At 44.3% G+C, this 17,690-nt stretch overlaps 1 protein-coding gene across 1 annotated transcript in view; it reads left to right on the forward strand.

The window, feature by feature from the left end:
• Positions 1–17,690, forward strand: part of KCNK10 (potassium two pore domain channel subfamily K member 10) — a 64,004-nt gene that overhangs the window by 30,682 nt on the left and 15,632 nt on the right. The window contains exons 4-5 of the mRNA XM_088462513.1: positions 4,478–4,638; positions 13,720–13,906. Of these exons, the coding sequence (XP_088318639.1) occupies positions 4,478–4,638; positions 13,720–13,906 (348 nt within the window). The remainder of the gene's footprint in view (positions 1–4,477; positions 4,639–13,719; positions 13,907–17,690) is intronic.

The raw sequence follows: 17,690 nt of genomic DNA on the forward strand, positions 1-17,690 counted from the left end.
AGATACAGTATGTGTATAACTAATGCTGCTCAGTCAGTAGTCAGTATACAGATACAGTATGTGTATATCTATAACTAATGCTGCTCAGTCAGTAGTCAGTAGTCAGTATACAGATACAGTATGTGTATAACTAATGCTGCTCAGTCAGTATACAGATACAGTATGTGTATAACTAATGCTAGTCAAACAGTAGGTAGTATACAGATACAGTATGTGTATAACTAATGCTGCTCAGTCAGTAGTCAGTATACAGATACAGTATGTGTATAACTAATGCTGCTCAGTCAGTAGTCAGTTTACAGATACAGTATGTGTATAACTAATGCTGCTCAGTCAGTATACAGATACAGTATGTGTATAACTAATGCTAGTCAAACAGTAGGTAGTATACAGATACAGTATGTGTATAACTAATGCTGCTCAGTCAGTAGTCAGTATACAGATACAGTATGTGTATAACTAATGCTGCTCAGTCAGTAGTCAGTATACAGATACAGTATGTGTATAACTAATGCTGCTCAGTCAGTAGTCAGTATACAGATACAGTATGTGTATAACTAATGCTGCTCAGTCAGTAGTCAGTATACAGATACAGTATGTGTATAACTAATGCTGCTCAGTCAGTATACAGATACAGTATGTGTATAACTAATGCTGCTCAGTCAGTATACAGATACAGTATGTGTATATCTAATGCTGCTCAGTCAGTAGTCAGTATACAGATACAGTATGTGTATAACTAATGCTGCTCAGTCAGTATACAGATACAGTATGTGTATATCTAATGCTGCTCAGTCAGTAGTCAGTATACAGATACAGTATGTGTATAACTAATGCTGCTCAGTCAGTAGTCAGTATACAGATACAGTATGTGTATAACTAATGCTGCTCAGTCAGTATACAGATACAGTATGTGTATAACTAATGCTGCTCAGTCAGTATACAGATACAGTATGTGTATAACTAATGCTGCTCAGTCAGTAGTCAGTATACAGATACAGTATGTGTATAACTAATGCTGCTCAGTCAGTAGTCAGTATACAGATACAGTATGTGTATAACTAATGCTGCTCAGTCAGTATACAGATACAGTATGTGTATAACTAATGCTAGTCAAACAGTAGGTAGTATACAGATACAGTATGTGTATAACTAATGCTGCTCAGTCAGTAGTCAGTATACAGATACAGTATGTGTATAACTAATGCTGCTCAGTCAGTAGTCAGTATACAGATACAGTATGTGTATAACTAATGCTGCTCAGTCAGTAGTCAGTATATAGATACAGTATGTGTATAACTAATGCTGCTCAGTCAGTAGTCAGTATACAGATACAGTATGTGTATAACTAATGCTGCTCAGTCAGTAGTCAGTATACAGATACAGTATGTGTATATCTATAACTAATGCTGCTCAGTCAGTAGTCAGTAGTCAGTATACAGATACAGTATGTGTATAACTAATGCTGCTCAGTCAGTATACAGATACAGTATGTGTATAACTAATGCTAGTCAAACAGTAGGTAGTATACAGATACAGTATGTGTATAACTAATGCTGCTCAGTCAGTAGTCAGTATACAGATACAGTATGTGTATAACTAATGCTGCTCAGTCAGTAGTCAGTTTACAGATACAGTATGTGTATAACTAATGCTGCTCAGTCAGTATACAGATACAGTATGTGTATAACTAATGCTAGTCAAACAGTAGGTAGTATACAGATACAGTATGTGTATAACTAATGCTGCTCAGTCAGTAGTCAGTATACAGATACAGTATGTGTATAACTAATGCTGCTCAGTCAGTAGTCAGTATACAGATACAGTATGTGTATAACTAATGCTGCTCAGTCAGTAGTCAGTATACAGATACAGTATGTGTATAACTAATGCTGCTCAGTCAGTAGTCAGTATACAGATACAGTATGTGTATAACTAATGCTGCTCAGTCAGTATACAGATACAGTATGTGTATAACTAATGCTGCTCAGTCAGTATACAGATACAGTATGTGTATATCTAATGCTGCTCAGTCAGTAGTCAGTATACAGATACAGTATGTGTATAACTAATGCTGCTCAGTCAGTAGTCAGTATACAGATACAGTATGTGTATAACTAATGCTGCTCAGTCAGTAGTCAGTATACAGATACAGTATGTGTATAACTAATGCTGCTCAGTCAGTAGTCAGTATACAGATACAGTATGTGTATAACTAATGCTGCTCAGTCAGTAGTCAGTATACAGATACAGTATGTGTATAACTAATGCTGCTCAGTCAGTAGTCAGTATACAGATACAGTATGTGTATAACTAATGCTGCTCAGTCAGTATACAGATACAGTATGTGTATAACTAATGCTGCTCAGTCAGTATACAGATACAGTATGTGTATATCTAATGCTGCTCAGTCAGTAGTCAGTATACAGATACAGTATGTGTATAACTAATGCTGCTCAGTCAGTAGTCAGTATACAGATACAGTATGTGTATAACTAATGCTGCTCAGTCAGTAGTCAGTATACAGATACAGTATGTGTATAACTAATGCTGCTCAGTCAGTAGTCAGTATACAGATACAGTATGTGTATAACTAATGCTGCTCAGTCAGTAGTCAGTATACAGATACAGTATGTGTATAACTAATGCTGCTCAGTCAGTAGTCAGTATACAGATACAGTATGTGTATAACTAATGCTGCTCAGTCAGTAGTCAGTATACAGATACAGTATGTGTATAACTAATGCTGCTCAGTCAGTAGTCAGTATACAGATACAGTATGTGTATAACTAATGCTGCTTAGTCAGTATACAGATACAGTATGTGTATAACTAATGCTGCTCAGTCAGTAGTCAGTATACAGATACAGTATGTGTATAACTAATGCTGCTTAGTCAGTATACAGATACAGTATGTGTATAACTAATGCTGCTCAGTCAGTAGTCAGTATACAGATACAGTATGTGTATAGCTAATGCTGCTCAGTCAGTAGTCAGTATACAGATACAGTATGTGTATATCTATAACTAATGCTGCTCAGTGGTAAACACAGGATTGTGAGAGGGGGTTTCAAATACTTGGTTAGAAAACCGATGACAAAAAAATACAGGCAGCACTAGTCCTCGGGCAGTCAATAATCAAAGCTTGTTCATCCATTACTGTGCAATGTTACAGATGCCTTTATTACATCTTTCGTCAATGCATCTGAAACGCTGCACAGTAATGGATTAACAAGCTTGGATTATTGAGTGCCTGAGGACTAGTGCTACCTGTATCTGATTGTACTTTATTATATGTTCAAGACTGAGCGGACACACACACACACCCACCCTACACACCTGTGCTGGGTCTGCAGCACTGTCCAAAATTCAGATAGGGGAGTCACACCAACTGCCAGTGAGTCCCAGCGATGTCTGGCAGCGTTTGGGGTGGCTGTTGGTGTGACTCCCCTATTTGAACAAAGCCTACACACATACAATGACACACGCACACACTGACAACGCCTTCACATACACACAGATACACACCAAATGCAGCCAATTAAATACGTTGCTGGCATCACTTATTAAAGATACCCCCTCCCCCTCCCGGCACACACCACATGTGATACATTACACACTCCTGCGGTGCGGCTCTGGGAGAGAGCGCCGGGATTACGGGCAGTGTCACTCAGCGGCAGCTCTCCCACAATGCTGGTGCCCCCATGGGAACCGCGCCCATACAGCCAGCCCATCCAGGTACAGTTGTCTGAGCTCAGGTCTCTTTACAAAAATATATATATATTGTTAAGCTGTGCGGCGATGGAGCGGCGGGCAGGGGGAATTTCTAGATACTTGGAAACCCCCCTGCATGCGCGTATGTTGCTCATTTATGTAATTGCAGTCTATCTGCCATGAAGCTCATTCTCCCATGTGCAAGATAATGGGAATACCCCTAAAATATACACATTAGGGGGTACACTATACCGTATAGTACACTATCCTGCTCTGACAGTTATACATTGTATCATGGAGCCCAATCAGTGAGGCATGTGACACAAGCAGCCAAATCTATTTTACAGTTCACATGTATAATGATGTCCTGTCCGTGTTACTGACAGGGGTGGGATTCCATGTGCAGCCTGCATGCGGTTCCCCCTCCTCTCCCTGGCGCAGAGCCTGGCATTGTTTCTGCTTCACATGCACATGTCTCTGGGAACATGGCGCCCGCACCGGGTCTCCGGGAACATGGCGCCCGCACCAGGTGATTTCTCTACAGTGCATGCGCTGCCATTCTCCCAGTGTTTTCTGTAGCTCCAACATCTGAGTGGTCAGTAAAGTATGATGTTTGGGTGCAGGATGTGGGATGAGGGTCCCCATAGACCCACGAGCCCGTGTGCACCCCTCCACACCCTGCACCCATTATAGATACGCCTATGGTTGTTGCACGGGTCTGTATCACTATATATGTACTGAGTTCTTTATGGCTTTGTACCCAGGTTACGGTAACATTGCTCCCAGCACAGAAGGGGGGAAGATCTTCTGCATCCTGTACGCCATATTCGGGATCCCTCTCTTTGGCTTCCTATTGGCTGGAATCGGAGACCAACTCGGCACAATCTTTGGGAAAAGCATCGCAAGGGTGGAGAAAGTCTTCAGGGTAAGGAACCGCGCCAATCGGCTGTGCTAACAGGAAAGTACTATTCCAAATAAATAGGATTCTTTAACATAAGATATTCATTTACCTATGGCCAGTTGTCTGTGCAAACACTCATGTAATGGTATATGAGGAACCATAAGGATCCGTGATCCCTGTGACTGCTTCCTTTCCTGGCAGAGATTACCAGTATAGCCATCGGTGATGTAAGCCCAGCAGGCGAGGAAAACCTCTGACTGGGAGCAGCCATGCTGTATATTTAGCCCTTGATATTTTACCAATGCGGATGCTCCGTACATCACTGATAGTTATTGATAAAGCTCTGTGACAGGACATGGGACGGACTGTCTCAGAAATATGGCATTGTGTAGTTAGTGTCTGCTGCATTATGTTCTGAGTGAGCAAAAGTTTCTAACATTTCTACAAGAAAGTACATACAGTACCTACACCCACCTCTAGCACATGTGCACCTCATATTCAGTTTAACCCAGAGGTTCCCAAACGCGGTCCTCAAGGCTCCCCAACAGTTCAGGTTCTAGAGATATCCATTAGAGAAAAAAACTGCCCAATAAATCACAATATCACACTTAAGTAATACCCCTTTTACACCAGAGCTAAAACCCGGGTTTTTGAAGGGTTAACCCGGGCAGGTCCCTGGTGTAAAAGGGCAGAGGGTTGGATTGCCGGGTCGAGTGACCCGGCAATCCAACCCAGGTAACTAGCAGGGTTTGACATGGGCGTAGCCCGTGAAACCCTGCTATGGGAACAGCGCACTCCGGGTCACGATGACCTGGAGTGCGCTGCTAGCCGGCCGATTGGTCCGGCTTCAGTGGCGCTTGGAGATGACGTCATCTCCAAGCGTCCACTTTCACTCCGCAAAAGCCGGGTCTATGCAGACCCGACTGCGGTGTGAGCAGCGCTGACTCGGGAATATCCCGAGTCAGCGCCGGCAAAATTCCGGGTCTGATCCGGATAGGAACTTTGTTCCAACTCCGGGTCAGACCCGGAATTTAGGTGTAAAAGGGGTATAAGTGATTAACTGTCTTAGCCCTCTGTAATGTGATATTGGAATTTGTCTGGAGATTTCCCTCCCAGCAACTTCTGAATTTATCTGACCATCTACGTTGACATTGAACAGTACAATCCATCCAGACTACCTCTACTTATTTAAGTGTGATATTGTGATTTATTGGGCAGTTTTTTTCAAACCAACACCATTGCTAATATCCTATTTGACTTTTGCCTTATTGGATACTAGCTAACTGTTGGGAACATTTGGATACAATTTTTTCTCAATCAGCCACCAAAGCTATCTGTTTATTTGTATCATTCATTTGTTTTATATGGTAGCGAGTTTGCCTAACAATGGGGCAGATGTATGAAGCTGTGGAAAGTGATAAAGTGCAGAGTGATAAACGACCAACCAATCCGCTCCCACCTGTCATTTTTCAAACACTGTCTGTAACATGACAGTTGTGAGCTGATTGGTTGGTCGTTTATCACTCTGCACTTTATCACTTTCCAGAGCTTCATACATCTGCCCCTTTATCTGTTATTTTATGATGTTATGTGTGTGTATGTTTAATTGAACTGCAGTTCATATTTATGAATAAATCCAATTTAAATTTGTTCCACTATTAATGTGTTATATAATATATATATATATATATATATATATATATATATAATATATATATTTATATATATTATATATAATTACCAGCACAGACACCTTCCTTCTTTTTTCTCTAGAGATGTCCATGGTTGAGCACAGGTGGTTAAATCAAATTGACTGAGGTACTAATTAAGTCACCTGTGGTCAAGCATGGATATCCTGTTAAAACCTGGACTGTTAGGTGCCTTGAGGACCAAGTATGGGAACCTCTGGTTTAACCAGTTAATGGCCACCTATATCGTATCCACGTCATTGCAGTCCGCACATTACCCATAGTAAAATGTCGATCAGTACTAGCGAGCGGCGCCATTAGCGGATCTGATCTGTCACTTCTCATTGTGAGTTGTCGGCGTCAATATTTTCTGCTCTGCCTGAAATTCACATTTCTACAAAAATTGCTGATAATTAATGCTGGGCGCCCTCACCAGCGGCCAATCAGTAGCCTGTCCTCCCTCATTCTCTGTGCCGCCATGTACAGGAGCTCAGCGCTTGTCGTTCTGTTATGCAGGGGTGTATCTATAATGGGTGCAGGGTGTGCGGTGCCCATGGGCCCCCGGGTACACGGGGGCCTGCACCGCACACCCTGCGCACCCATATTATCTAATACCTCTACAAGGACCCACGTCAGGTGTCTCAGTGCTGCACAAAACGACGGAAAGTGGCCGCCGTGGCCATTTTTCCAGCGTTTTGCACATCGAGGAAATCGCCGGGAAAATGGTGGCCGCAACATCTGCGCATGCGCAGTAGACTCTAGACACACTCTAGTGCCCAGTGTCTTCTGTGCTGTGGTGGCCGGACGCCAGGGAGAGAGGAGGGGGCCCCGGACAGGGAATGCACACGGTCTCCCTCCCCCTCCTCTCTAAAGACGCCCCTGCTGTTATGGGTGGTCATCGTGTGCGGGAGCGGTCATTTCTATGGCAGTAGTATCGGGTTTTCTTTTTCCTCCCCAAAAAAAAAAGAAGAAAAAAATATTTGATTTTATAAGCAGTACGGCAGCGGTTCCTCCTCAACCTTCAACTTCCCCCAACAGGGCATCTTCTGTGGATGTCTGTCCGTGGAAGCTGGTGGGATAATTACTGACCCAGCAACATAGAGTAACTCACCTGGGCATGATTAAAGACATCCAGACAACATGGCCTGTTGGCAGGGGCGTTTCTAGAGAGGAGGGGATGTGCAGTCTCCGAAACAGGCCCCTTCCTCTCCGCCCGGTGGTCGGAAGCGCACTGAGCTGTGCGCGGCCAGCGCCTGAGTTATAGACTCTGGGCACTAGTGTGTGCCCAGAGTCTATAGTGTATGCACAGGTCATCGGGAAAATTGGCCACGGTGGCCATTTTACCTTGACTGCTTAAACGACTGGAAAATGGCTGCCGCAGCCATCGCCGGACCTCTGCACTGACGTGGGACTCCGGAGAGGTAAGTGATACTATGGGTGCAGGGTGTGCGGTGCGGGGCCCCCCTGGACTTAGGGGCCCGTGTTCCCCACACACCCTGCACCTATTATAGATACGCCCCTGCCTGTTGGGGGTACTTGAGGACTTGAGTTGAGAAATACTGTTCCGTGGGGTTTTGGGTAAATCATTTATTCGATTTAAAGTTTTTTGAAAATGAAATTTTATAGCAAATTGTGTATGTGATTTATTGTCTTTATTATAACGGGAAGTGACCCTTTAGGACCGGTGTATTCTACTGGGGCAACAAGGGTGGGAAAACTACAGAGATTGCAATAATGGTAATTACCCTGACCTCCTGCACTCGTAATGCAGGCCCTCTCCCCCATAGAGGCACCAACCTCGCAGCGGCCAGCCTGCTCCTCTCTGCTGCAGGTGCACTCAGGTATATATAGCTATATACTTATATTTATTACACGGCACTGCACACGCTGGTTGGCGCAGAACAGAAATACTGTAACCCTGAAACAGCTTCTTCTATATTTCCCTAATCTCTAATCACCACCCATAGATGGGGACCAGTAATGAGAAGTGTAAACACTGCTTTTACACCTAAATCCTGGCTCTGACCCGAGATTTGGAACACAGGTCCAAAACGGGTCAGACCCAGGACAGACCTTTTCTACTGCGGTGCAGTAGATCAAGATTATTTCCGGATCGGCACCGTTCACACCACACGCGGGTGCAGTGGAACACTTCTCTCAGCGCTTGGAGATGACATAATTTCCAAGCGCCAAGAAACCCGGAAGCCCCCATGCTGTAAATGTAAACAGGACCCGGGGTACACGTTTACACTGCTGGGTTACATTGGTTGTTCCCGTGTAAAATCCTGCAAGTTACCTGGGTTGGATCGCCGGGTCACTCCACCCAGGATCCAACCCATTACCCTTTTACACCTAGGAGCAACCCGGGTTACCCTGCAAATACCCGGGATTTAGCTCTGGTGTAAAAGGGGTGCCACAATGTTTTACATGCAATAAACTTGAGAAGTGAGATAATCTCTGCCGTCGCAGTCACCCCGATGGCCTCTCATTAAGCAGAATAGGCCCCTCAGGGTGATACTGGGACTTTTCATTCCAGCTGCGTCTATTACTTTAATGAGCAGAGATCTTCACAGACACCTTTATAATATTAATGAGGCTGCTGGGGAATACAGCATGAAGAGCTTTTATGGTGATTGAGCCACGTATGACACTTAAGAAACCAAAAGTTAAAGCTAATTATACATAAATGTACAGATGTGTCCTCATTTATCAATCCTACATTCCGGACGGAGATTTGGTGGCTGTGTGTGATACTGTATGCTAGACCGCTCGTTATACAGTTTCACAGTCTACGCTACTATTCTATACAGGTTAAGCTAGAGGTTCCCAAACCTCGCTATTACAGTCCAGGCTTTAAGGATATCTATGCTTAACTCCAGATGGAACTAATTAAGTCACCTGTGCTCAAGCCTAGATATCCATAAACCATGGACTGTAATGGAGGAGTATGGGAACTTCTGGTTTAAACTTGGTCCAGCCAGAGGGATAGATTAATGAGGACAATCTGCATGTTCCTGCTGGTACAATACATCTGGAGATGGCATTAGTGACCGGGGCCGAGCACATTCCAGAGGCTGGTAAATGCGGCAGCACTACAGAAAACTATGGGGGCTGCGGCAGCCATCGGGGTATGTACTGCGCTCCCTCCATGTTACATCTAATTTCTGGGATATGCCGCAAATATACTGTAATAAATAGTCCCCTATAACCTATGGTAACTCATTTTCCTTTTCAATTTGTTGAATATTAGGAGAGAACGGTATAGAATAGATTTGCTGGGAGTTACTAGAACATTGTGAGGTTAGTTTCAATTTTAAAAGGCAAAAAAAAGTCATATAATTATTACAAAAGGATCCTAAAGGTACCTATGGGGTCTATTTACTAAGCCTTGGATGGTGGTAAAGTACCAGCTAACCAGCTCCTGTCATTTTTGTAGCACAGCCTGTGACATGGCATTTAGAGCTGATTGGCTTGTACTTTATCTCCTTTACTTTATCTCCATCAAAGACTTAGGGGCTCATTCATCATCGGGGGCCTTAAGTATCCAACTCGCAGCGGAGGAAACTTGACACCGGAGCAATTCATCATGGCTCCAAAAAGCAGCTGTCTCCGCGGTACAGAAGTAGCTGCGTTACTCACCTCTTCCCCGTCTGCCCGGCTACGTATGCGTGCAAACAGCCGCCGGGGAGGTAGTGAGGAGGCGGCGATCCCTCTTCGCAACCCCGGAACTCCTTCCCATAGGGAGGGGCGGAACTACGAGAACAAGAGACATCTGAAGATGGTGCATCTTGCTGAATATCAGGTGGTCTATTTGTGACCCCTGGTGATGAACGGCCATTTTTATAATGTTGAATAATGATGTCGACATAGAAAATGTTGATGTTAGGGTTAGCCTAAAAATAACTTGCTGATATTATCGCCATGTCAGAATTTCCTCAGTGCCGACATGCTGCATGTCAATATGTTGTCTGCTAACTATGGGGGCGATTCAGCGGGAATTGAATAGCGCCTGGAGGGAGCTCCCGGACCTATTAATTCAGCACGCTGTTTAGTCCGACTAATAATTTCTCCTCTCACCCCCCAGAGGGTGTGAGTAGAAATCCGACTAAAGTGCCGGCCGCGCGGCTGATTTCTGGCTTAGCGTGGCACTAACAGACTCACGTCCGGCACTTCAGTCGGAGAATGCCTGTTCTCGCGACTAAGCACCCAGGTTAAGTCTAGAGAACCGTCATTCTCCGACTTATCTGCTTCCCGACGGAGTAAAAATAGCAGTTACTTGAATAGCGCCAGGAGCTCCCTCCCAGCGCTACAACTCCAGCCCCCTATGTTATGAATGTCAAAATGGTGACTGCCGACCAGATATACCGGACCCACAGAATCACCTGCTCACTGTATTAGTAGCTGCCATTGATCATATGTTAGTTGGGCAGGTTAATAAGCTCAATAGCAACATATAATGGGAAGACTGATATACACTAAGCACTTGTGGGCAGTGTATATCTGTAACCATACAGCAGACCAAGTCCCTTTGTAATGATAGCACAGTCTTATGTAACATAACCAGTACAGAGATGTAATAATGATGGGGAGGAGAAATATCCTAGTCCCATGATAAGATGAGGAACCAGCGACTGGAACGTCTGTCTCACTGCGGGGGAGATGTACTAAGCTCTGGAAACTGATAAACTACCAGCCATTCAGCTCCTAACTGTCATGTCATAGGCTATGTTTGAAAAATGACAGGAGCTGATTGGTTGGTAGTTTGTAATGTGATAAATCGGACAGTGATGGAGCTTAGTACATCTGCTCCTCTGAGATAACTGGTGGTGGATAAAAGATGCTGAATGCGGTGGAGCTTGTGAGCCTATAAACAGTGCGACTGTCCCTCAGATCAGCTCGCCTTGTGCCCCAAGTCATCTGACTAATAGCTCGCCCAATCAGGAGATTTCCTCTGCCGAAACAGCTTTTTATTGGCTGTGAAACGCATCAGGTTGGGGGAGTCAGCACCTCGCTCATTGGAAGCTGCAGATGATTTGGTGATTGTACACTATTGTGACTGTATCGGACAATCTTAGCGCCCTCGTCGTTTTTGACAATCATGGCGTGTAGCCCAACTCCTTGTACATTGTACCTGGGTGTGAGGAGACCTGCTTAGCAAGGGCACCGCCTTTCCTGCAGGTAAGTTATCACTGGGAGGCTCCACGTCCGCTCTCTGGCTGAATGCATTGATAGTTATAGATTTACCTCACATGAAGTCGGCTGCACAGTAAAAAAAAAAAAAAGTTTTTTTTTCAGTATGACTTTAATAATATTCATTTTACCAATAAATCGCAGCTGGTTTGTGCCAAACGCATCACAGCCAGAATGTGACCTGTTCCATTTTCTGTCATGGGAGTCAGGGATTAGATTTGTAACATTGTATATTACGCTGATACATCCCGGGACGTGCCGGCTCTCCCTGTACTGTGACTGACTGTCAGCCGGCTCTCCCTGTACTGTGACTGACTGTCAGCCGGCTCTCCCTGTACTGTGACTGACTGTCAGCCGGCTCTCCCTGTACTGTGACTGACTGTCAGCCGGCTCTCCCTGTACTGTGACTGACTGTCAGCCGGCTCTCCCTGTACTGTGACTGACTGTCAGCCGGCTCTCCCTGTACTGTGACTGATTGTCAGCCATCTTGTTTGTTCTTGAGACAAAGCTATGTGTGATTACTATGGTAACATTAATATGATTTAAATACAAGGGAACACACTTGATAAGATTATCACTCAGGAGAATTCCCGTCAGCGCACAGAACACTGACGCTCAGGGACAAAGGGACGTTTTTCTCTACGACGTGTGCTAAGGGCTCCTCTGAGACCTGAGATTAATGTGGGTAAAAGCCGCAGTGAATCATTGCCCTTTGCTGGGGTGAAATTGCTTTTAGTGATTTGCATGGAAGCTGATTTACCGTTTTCACACAGTTTATAAGAAGGTTTTTATCTGCAGATCATAGCTGGAGAATATTACTGCCACTGCGGATGCTTCTGGCTGACGGGCAATGGCGATATTTACGTAGATCGAGCGATTGCCAGTGTGCATGCGTATGTCGCAATGTGCATGCGCCACAATTGTTTTGCGAATTTGTTAGTACAGAGGATCCATTTGCAAAGTGAGTGACAGGCTGTCAGTGTTTGGGGGAGGGGAGTCAGAAAAATGCAGGCGTGTCTTACTGTTAGAACGCCTTTTCATGGGCGTGTATAAATTAGCCATTACGATTGCATTCGCAACATGAGACCCCCTCTGTGTGTCAATGTCTACTTACGGCGGGGGCCCACTTCGGGATGAACCAATGCGAGGTAATGGGCCCCATCCATCTGCGATGGATTGCCGTGATCCCGCGATGCTGCAACCCGGTATCGCAGAAATCCAACATGTTGGATCTTGCTGATTGCTATCGCCAAATCGCTGACATTAAACATGTCAAATGTCTGCGATCCGCGATGGATGGTAGGCGATCAGTTTCCGATAGGTTCCGGACTATAGACGGACAGTAATTAGTTAGACAATGTTTACGCTAGATAGACACCAGATGTTAGACAGTTAATAGTTAGACAAGGATAAAAGTTCTACACAGACAAAAGTCAGACACAATAAAGTTAGACATGTAAAAAGTTTGACAGGGTCAAAAGTTCGACATGAAAAAGATAAACACAAAAATGATTGACACATTTTTTTGTTTGTTTTTAATGATTAGGGTTAAGGTTAGGCACTTACCCCCACGGTTAAGGTTAGGCACTTACCCAGACAGTTAGGGTTAGGCACCAAGGGGAGGGCTAGGGTGAAGATTAAATTTTTTTTTTTTTAAATTGTCGACCATTTTTGTGTTGATCTTTTTCATGTCGAACTTTTGACCCTGTCGATATTTTGTACCTGTCAAACTTTTAACATGTCTGACTTTTGTTTGTGTCTAACTTTTTTCCCTGTCTGACACATTAAAGTTAAACTATTGACTGTCTAACATCTGGTGTCTATCTAGACATTGTCTAACTCTTATATCACACCCGTTTCCGATGGGCGATCGGAAATTTCTGATCGCATCCCTGCATCGCGACGATCCGTCGCAGATGTATGGCCACCTTAAGTTTTAGGAACCGATTGACAAACTTGTATCATCTGATCCAACAGTTGTAATCAATGTGTTTACAACTGCGGTAAGAGAACAGCTCGCACCCCCGAGTCCTGGGTACAGTCGCAGAGTCTGTAAATGGATGGATCTATGTCAATATATAAAATGATAGATATACAAATCTACTCATCTTGATTATAGACCGGACAGTGTAGACTTAATACACTTTATTTACACTTTATTATTACCATGTACTTATAGCGCCGGCATATTGCGCTGCGGTTTCCAATAACCCTCTCTTCTCTCTAGAAGAAGCAGGTGAGCCAAACCAAGATCCGAGTGATTTCTACCATCCTCTTCATCGTGGCTGGGTGTCTGGTGTTTGTGACTATCCCAGCCGTCATCTTCAAACAGATCGAGGGATGGTCGGAGCTGGAATCCATTTACTTTGTGGTTGTCACACTGACCACGGTCGGCTTTGGGGACTATGTGGCAGGTGAGTGCGCCGGTTCCTCGGTGCTTTCTCCTACACACTATACGATCAGTTATGTTTCTGAAATACAGTTATTAAATGATGTAAAGCACCTTCAGGTCATTGATAAGTTGCTATCATGAGATCACCAAATGTAGGTGCGCTCCTCCGCGTTGGGGGACGATGCTGAATGGGCCCTCTTATCCACATTGGGAACAAATGGAGTTGGATCTATCTCATGTCATATTGATTCATCTGTGTCTGGAAGAGATAAAGGCTAAAATGAGATTTTTCCTGGTAAATGCGATTCCACCCCACTGTGGCTCTGGTCTGATCTCGCCCTCACATATATTATACATGAAGCACATCTGAAGGAAGGGTCTAAGAGCAGCTGATTGATGCATCTTTTATAATGACCATTAGTGGGGGTTTCACGTCTTTTATCTGCTTATTTCTTTTGTGAGATGTTGATGTACCAATCACTTCTCTCTGTGCCCCTGAGCTGATGTCACAACCTCTGCATCATTCAAGTTTTCATAGATTGAAATGTGAAATATCTGCTATATATCATTATATTGTGCAGAAGTGGCACAATGCAATGGCAGGGCAATGAGGTGACATTGGTGAGGCTTGAATAGAAAGTATTCAAAATTGTATGTAGCACCCTATCCTCTATTTGATGATAAGTGCACGCTCCCAGGACCTCTGAAGATCCTCCACCCAAGCCTACATGAGTCTTCTTCTCCCAGGATACAGCGTGTAGTTATGCAAACAGGTGCCCTATGAGATGGAGGCGCTGTACTAGTATAAAGTTTTCCTTGTATGTATGGATATAGAATCAAAGCTGGAGTAGGAGCTACCCGCCAAGTTAAGTTTTACGGGTGTAGACTCTCCGATCTCACCGCTACCACACCATTGTTGCATAGTGGTTAGCATTGCTGCCCCACAACATTGGGGTCATGGGTTTGAATCCAATCAGCTCCCCATCTGTGCAGAGTTTGCATGTTCTTCCCGCGTTACCTCCGGGTGCTGCGGTTACTTCCCACAATCCAAAAACATGCTGGTCAGTTATCGGGCCGCTGACAACAAAACAAATAACGTGTGTGTGTCCGAGCAGTAGGGAGTATAGACTATAAGCTCTGCTAATTACTTAATACCCTATGTAAAGCACTGCGCAATATGTGCGCTATATCAATAACTGTCAATCAATAAATCTATCCATCCAAAGGGAAAATTACACTAACATCACTGCTAATTCGTCTCAATGCGTCTCTAGAGGCACCATCAGACGCATCATTGCACAATGATGCGTCTGATGGTGCACAATGACATGTCTGATGGTGCACGATGACGTGTCTGATGGTGCTCGATGATGTGTCTGATGGTGCACCGATGGTACGTCTGATGGTGCTCGATGATGTGTCTGATGGAGCACGGATGGTACGTCTGATGGTACATCTTTCTGAAATGTAGTTAAAAAAACAAAAGCGATTACAATTGTAAGGCGGCGAAATACAAATACTGTTTAAGCGCACTCTTCTTTCTGTTTTGAGATTTGTTTGCCCCCATGGAAACTACAACCTTGAAGGGGAATTTACAGACCTAAATGGCCCTAGCGACATTACTAAACCTAGCAACTCGGAAGATCACTGAGGCTAGGGGGGACATTTACTGAGCATCGGATGTGCTGTCTCTTGTCTACATACTGTTACTTTACAGTACTATTTATTGATTTTGACTGTCATTTACAATTCCCTGTCGATACCTGTCTGATTTGAAGCCCCTATCCCGCCATATGGCCTCCACATATCTGACGAGAATCCGTCTTCAATCAGATTTAGAGCACTGCACAGATCAGTATAATCAGTATGACCTGTGCAGGCTTTGTCATGTTTACATTGTTAAAAAGTGTGTAATAATAATAATAATAATAAAAAAAACACGGTGTGGGGTCTGTCCCAAGATGACAGCCAGCCCAGGTCCTCTGAGTCTGGGCTGCTATTAAAAAATAGGGGGGGGACAAATGGCGTAGGGTTCCCCTTATTTTTCAATAACCAGCACTAGGCTGAACCAGCCGGGGCTAGTGACACTATAGCTCGGAGACACAGGGGGTGTGGTCCCCCCACCATGATGACTGCTTAGAGCTTGAATCCCTAGAGAGTGGGCACCACCAAAAAATGGCCCCCTCCTCCCTAAGCAGGCCAGGACTCTTTTTACCCCCCTGGGGATTTGGGTGTGAATAGTAATAATTATATATAAATAATATTATTCTTTACAGGTGGACTAGTCCCAGCAAGCCTACCAGGGCATAATTGCAGTTGGCGAACCACAAGTGCCAGCATGCCCGGACATCAAGGGCCTGCTGGCACATGTACTCCACCTGTAATACAATATTAAAAGAAAGGCAGGAGACGCACACAGAGTATTGTGGTATCCTATTAAATAAACACACCCTGTTTACCCAATATTACTTACAATATGTAGGGGCTTCGTCCTCTTTGGTCCCTGAAGCATCCCCGAATCTTGCAGAACAAAAAAGCTGCACTACTCTTTCTAGTGCTCCTGTCGCGAATGAGAGATCATTCGGGGAGACTCCTCATAGAAATTAATGGGACTGTGCTGATTGGTCAGAGCATGGGAACTGCCGCAAACTGACCAATCATTAATTTTTTGTAGGGTATCCCCAAGTGACCTCTCATTGGTGATGTTGCTTTTGTAAATTTACCCCTAGTAGTTATTGATACCACTGAGGCTTTGGAATGGTGACATCACTGATATTAGGAACTAGTGACATCACTGAAGTTATGAATTAGTGGCATCACTGAGGCTAGGAACTAGTGACATCACTGAGGCTAGAAACCAGTGCAATAACTGAAGTTATGAATTAGTGATATCACTAAGGCCAGGAACTAGTGACCTCACTGAGGCTAGGAACTAGGGATATCACTGAGGCTAGGAACCAGTGCAATAACTGAAGTTATGAATTAGTGACATCACTAAGGCCAGGAACTAGTGACCTCACTGAGGCTAGGAACTAGGGATATCACTGAGGCTAGGAACCAGTGCAATAACTGAAGTTATGAATTAGTGACATCACTAAGGCCAGGAACTAGTGACCTCACTGAGGCTAGGAACTAGGGATATCACTGAGGCTAGGAACCAGTGCAATAACTGAAGTTATGAATTAGTGGCATCATTGATGCTAGGAACTAGTGACATCACTAAGGCCAGGAATTAGTGACATTACTGAGATTAGGGACTAGTGACATCACTGAGGCGAGAAACTAGTGATATCACTGAAGCGTGAAACTAGTGACCTCACTGAGGCTAGGAACTAGGGATATCACTGAGGCTAGGAACCAGTGCAATAACTGAAGTTATGAATTAGTGGCATCATTGATGCTAGGAACTAGTGACATCACTAAGGCCAGGAACTAGTGACATTACTGAGATTAGGGACTAGTGACATCACTGAGGCGAGAAACTAGTGATATCACTGAAGCGTGAAACTAGTGACCTCACTGAGGCTTGGAACTAGGGATATCACTGAGGTTTAGAACTAGTGACATCACGCAGGGCTATGAATTATTAACAACACTGAGGCAAGTAACTAGTGACATTGCTAAGGTTGGAAACTAATAATGTGCCTGGTTCCAAATGAATTGATAGGTTCCATTCATATTATAATAAATTGGTTGAGGGCACAAAATGGCAGCCTCTGCTTTGTGTAGGTTATCCTGGGAATCTCCCCTAGTGTCAATGACTGTGGAGGGGATTCTGGGTTCTTCTACTCAGCCGGTTACCCCGT

Source organism: Taudactylus pleione, unplaced genomic scaffold (assembly GCF_031769625.1).
Source record: "Taudactylus pleione unplaced genomic scaffold, aTauple2 ptg001254l, whole genome shotgun sequence".
In the NCBI taxonomy this organism is placed as follows: domain Eukaryota; kingdom Metazoa; phylum Chordata; class Amphibia; order Anura; family Myobatrachidae; genus Taudactylus; species Taudactylus pleione.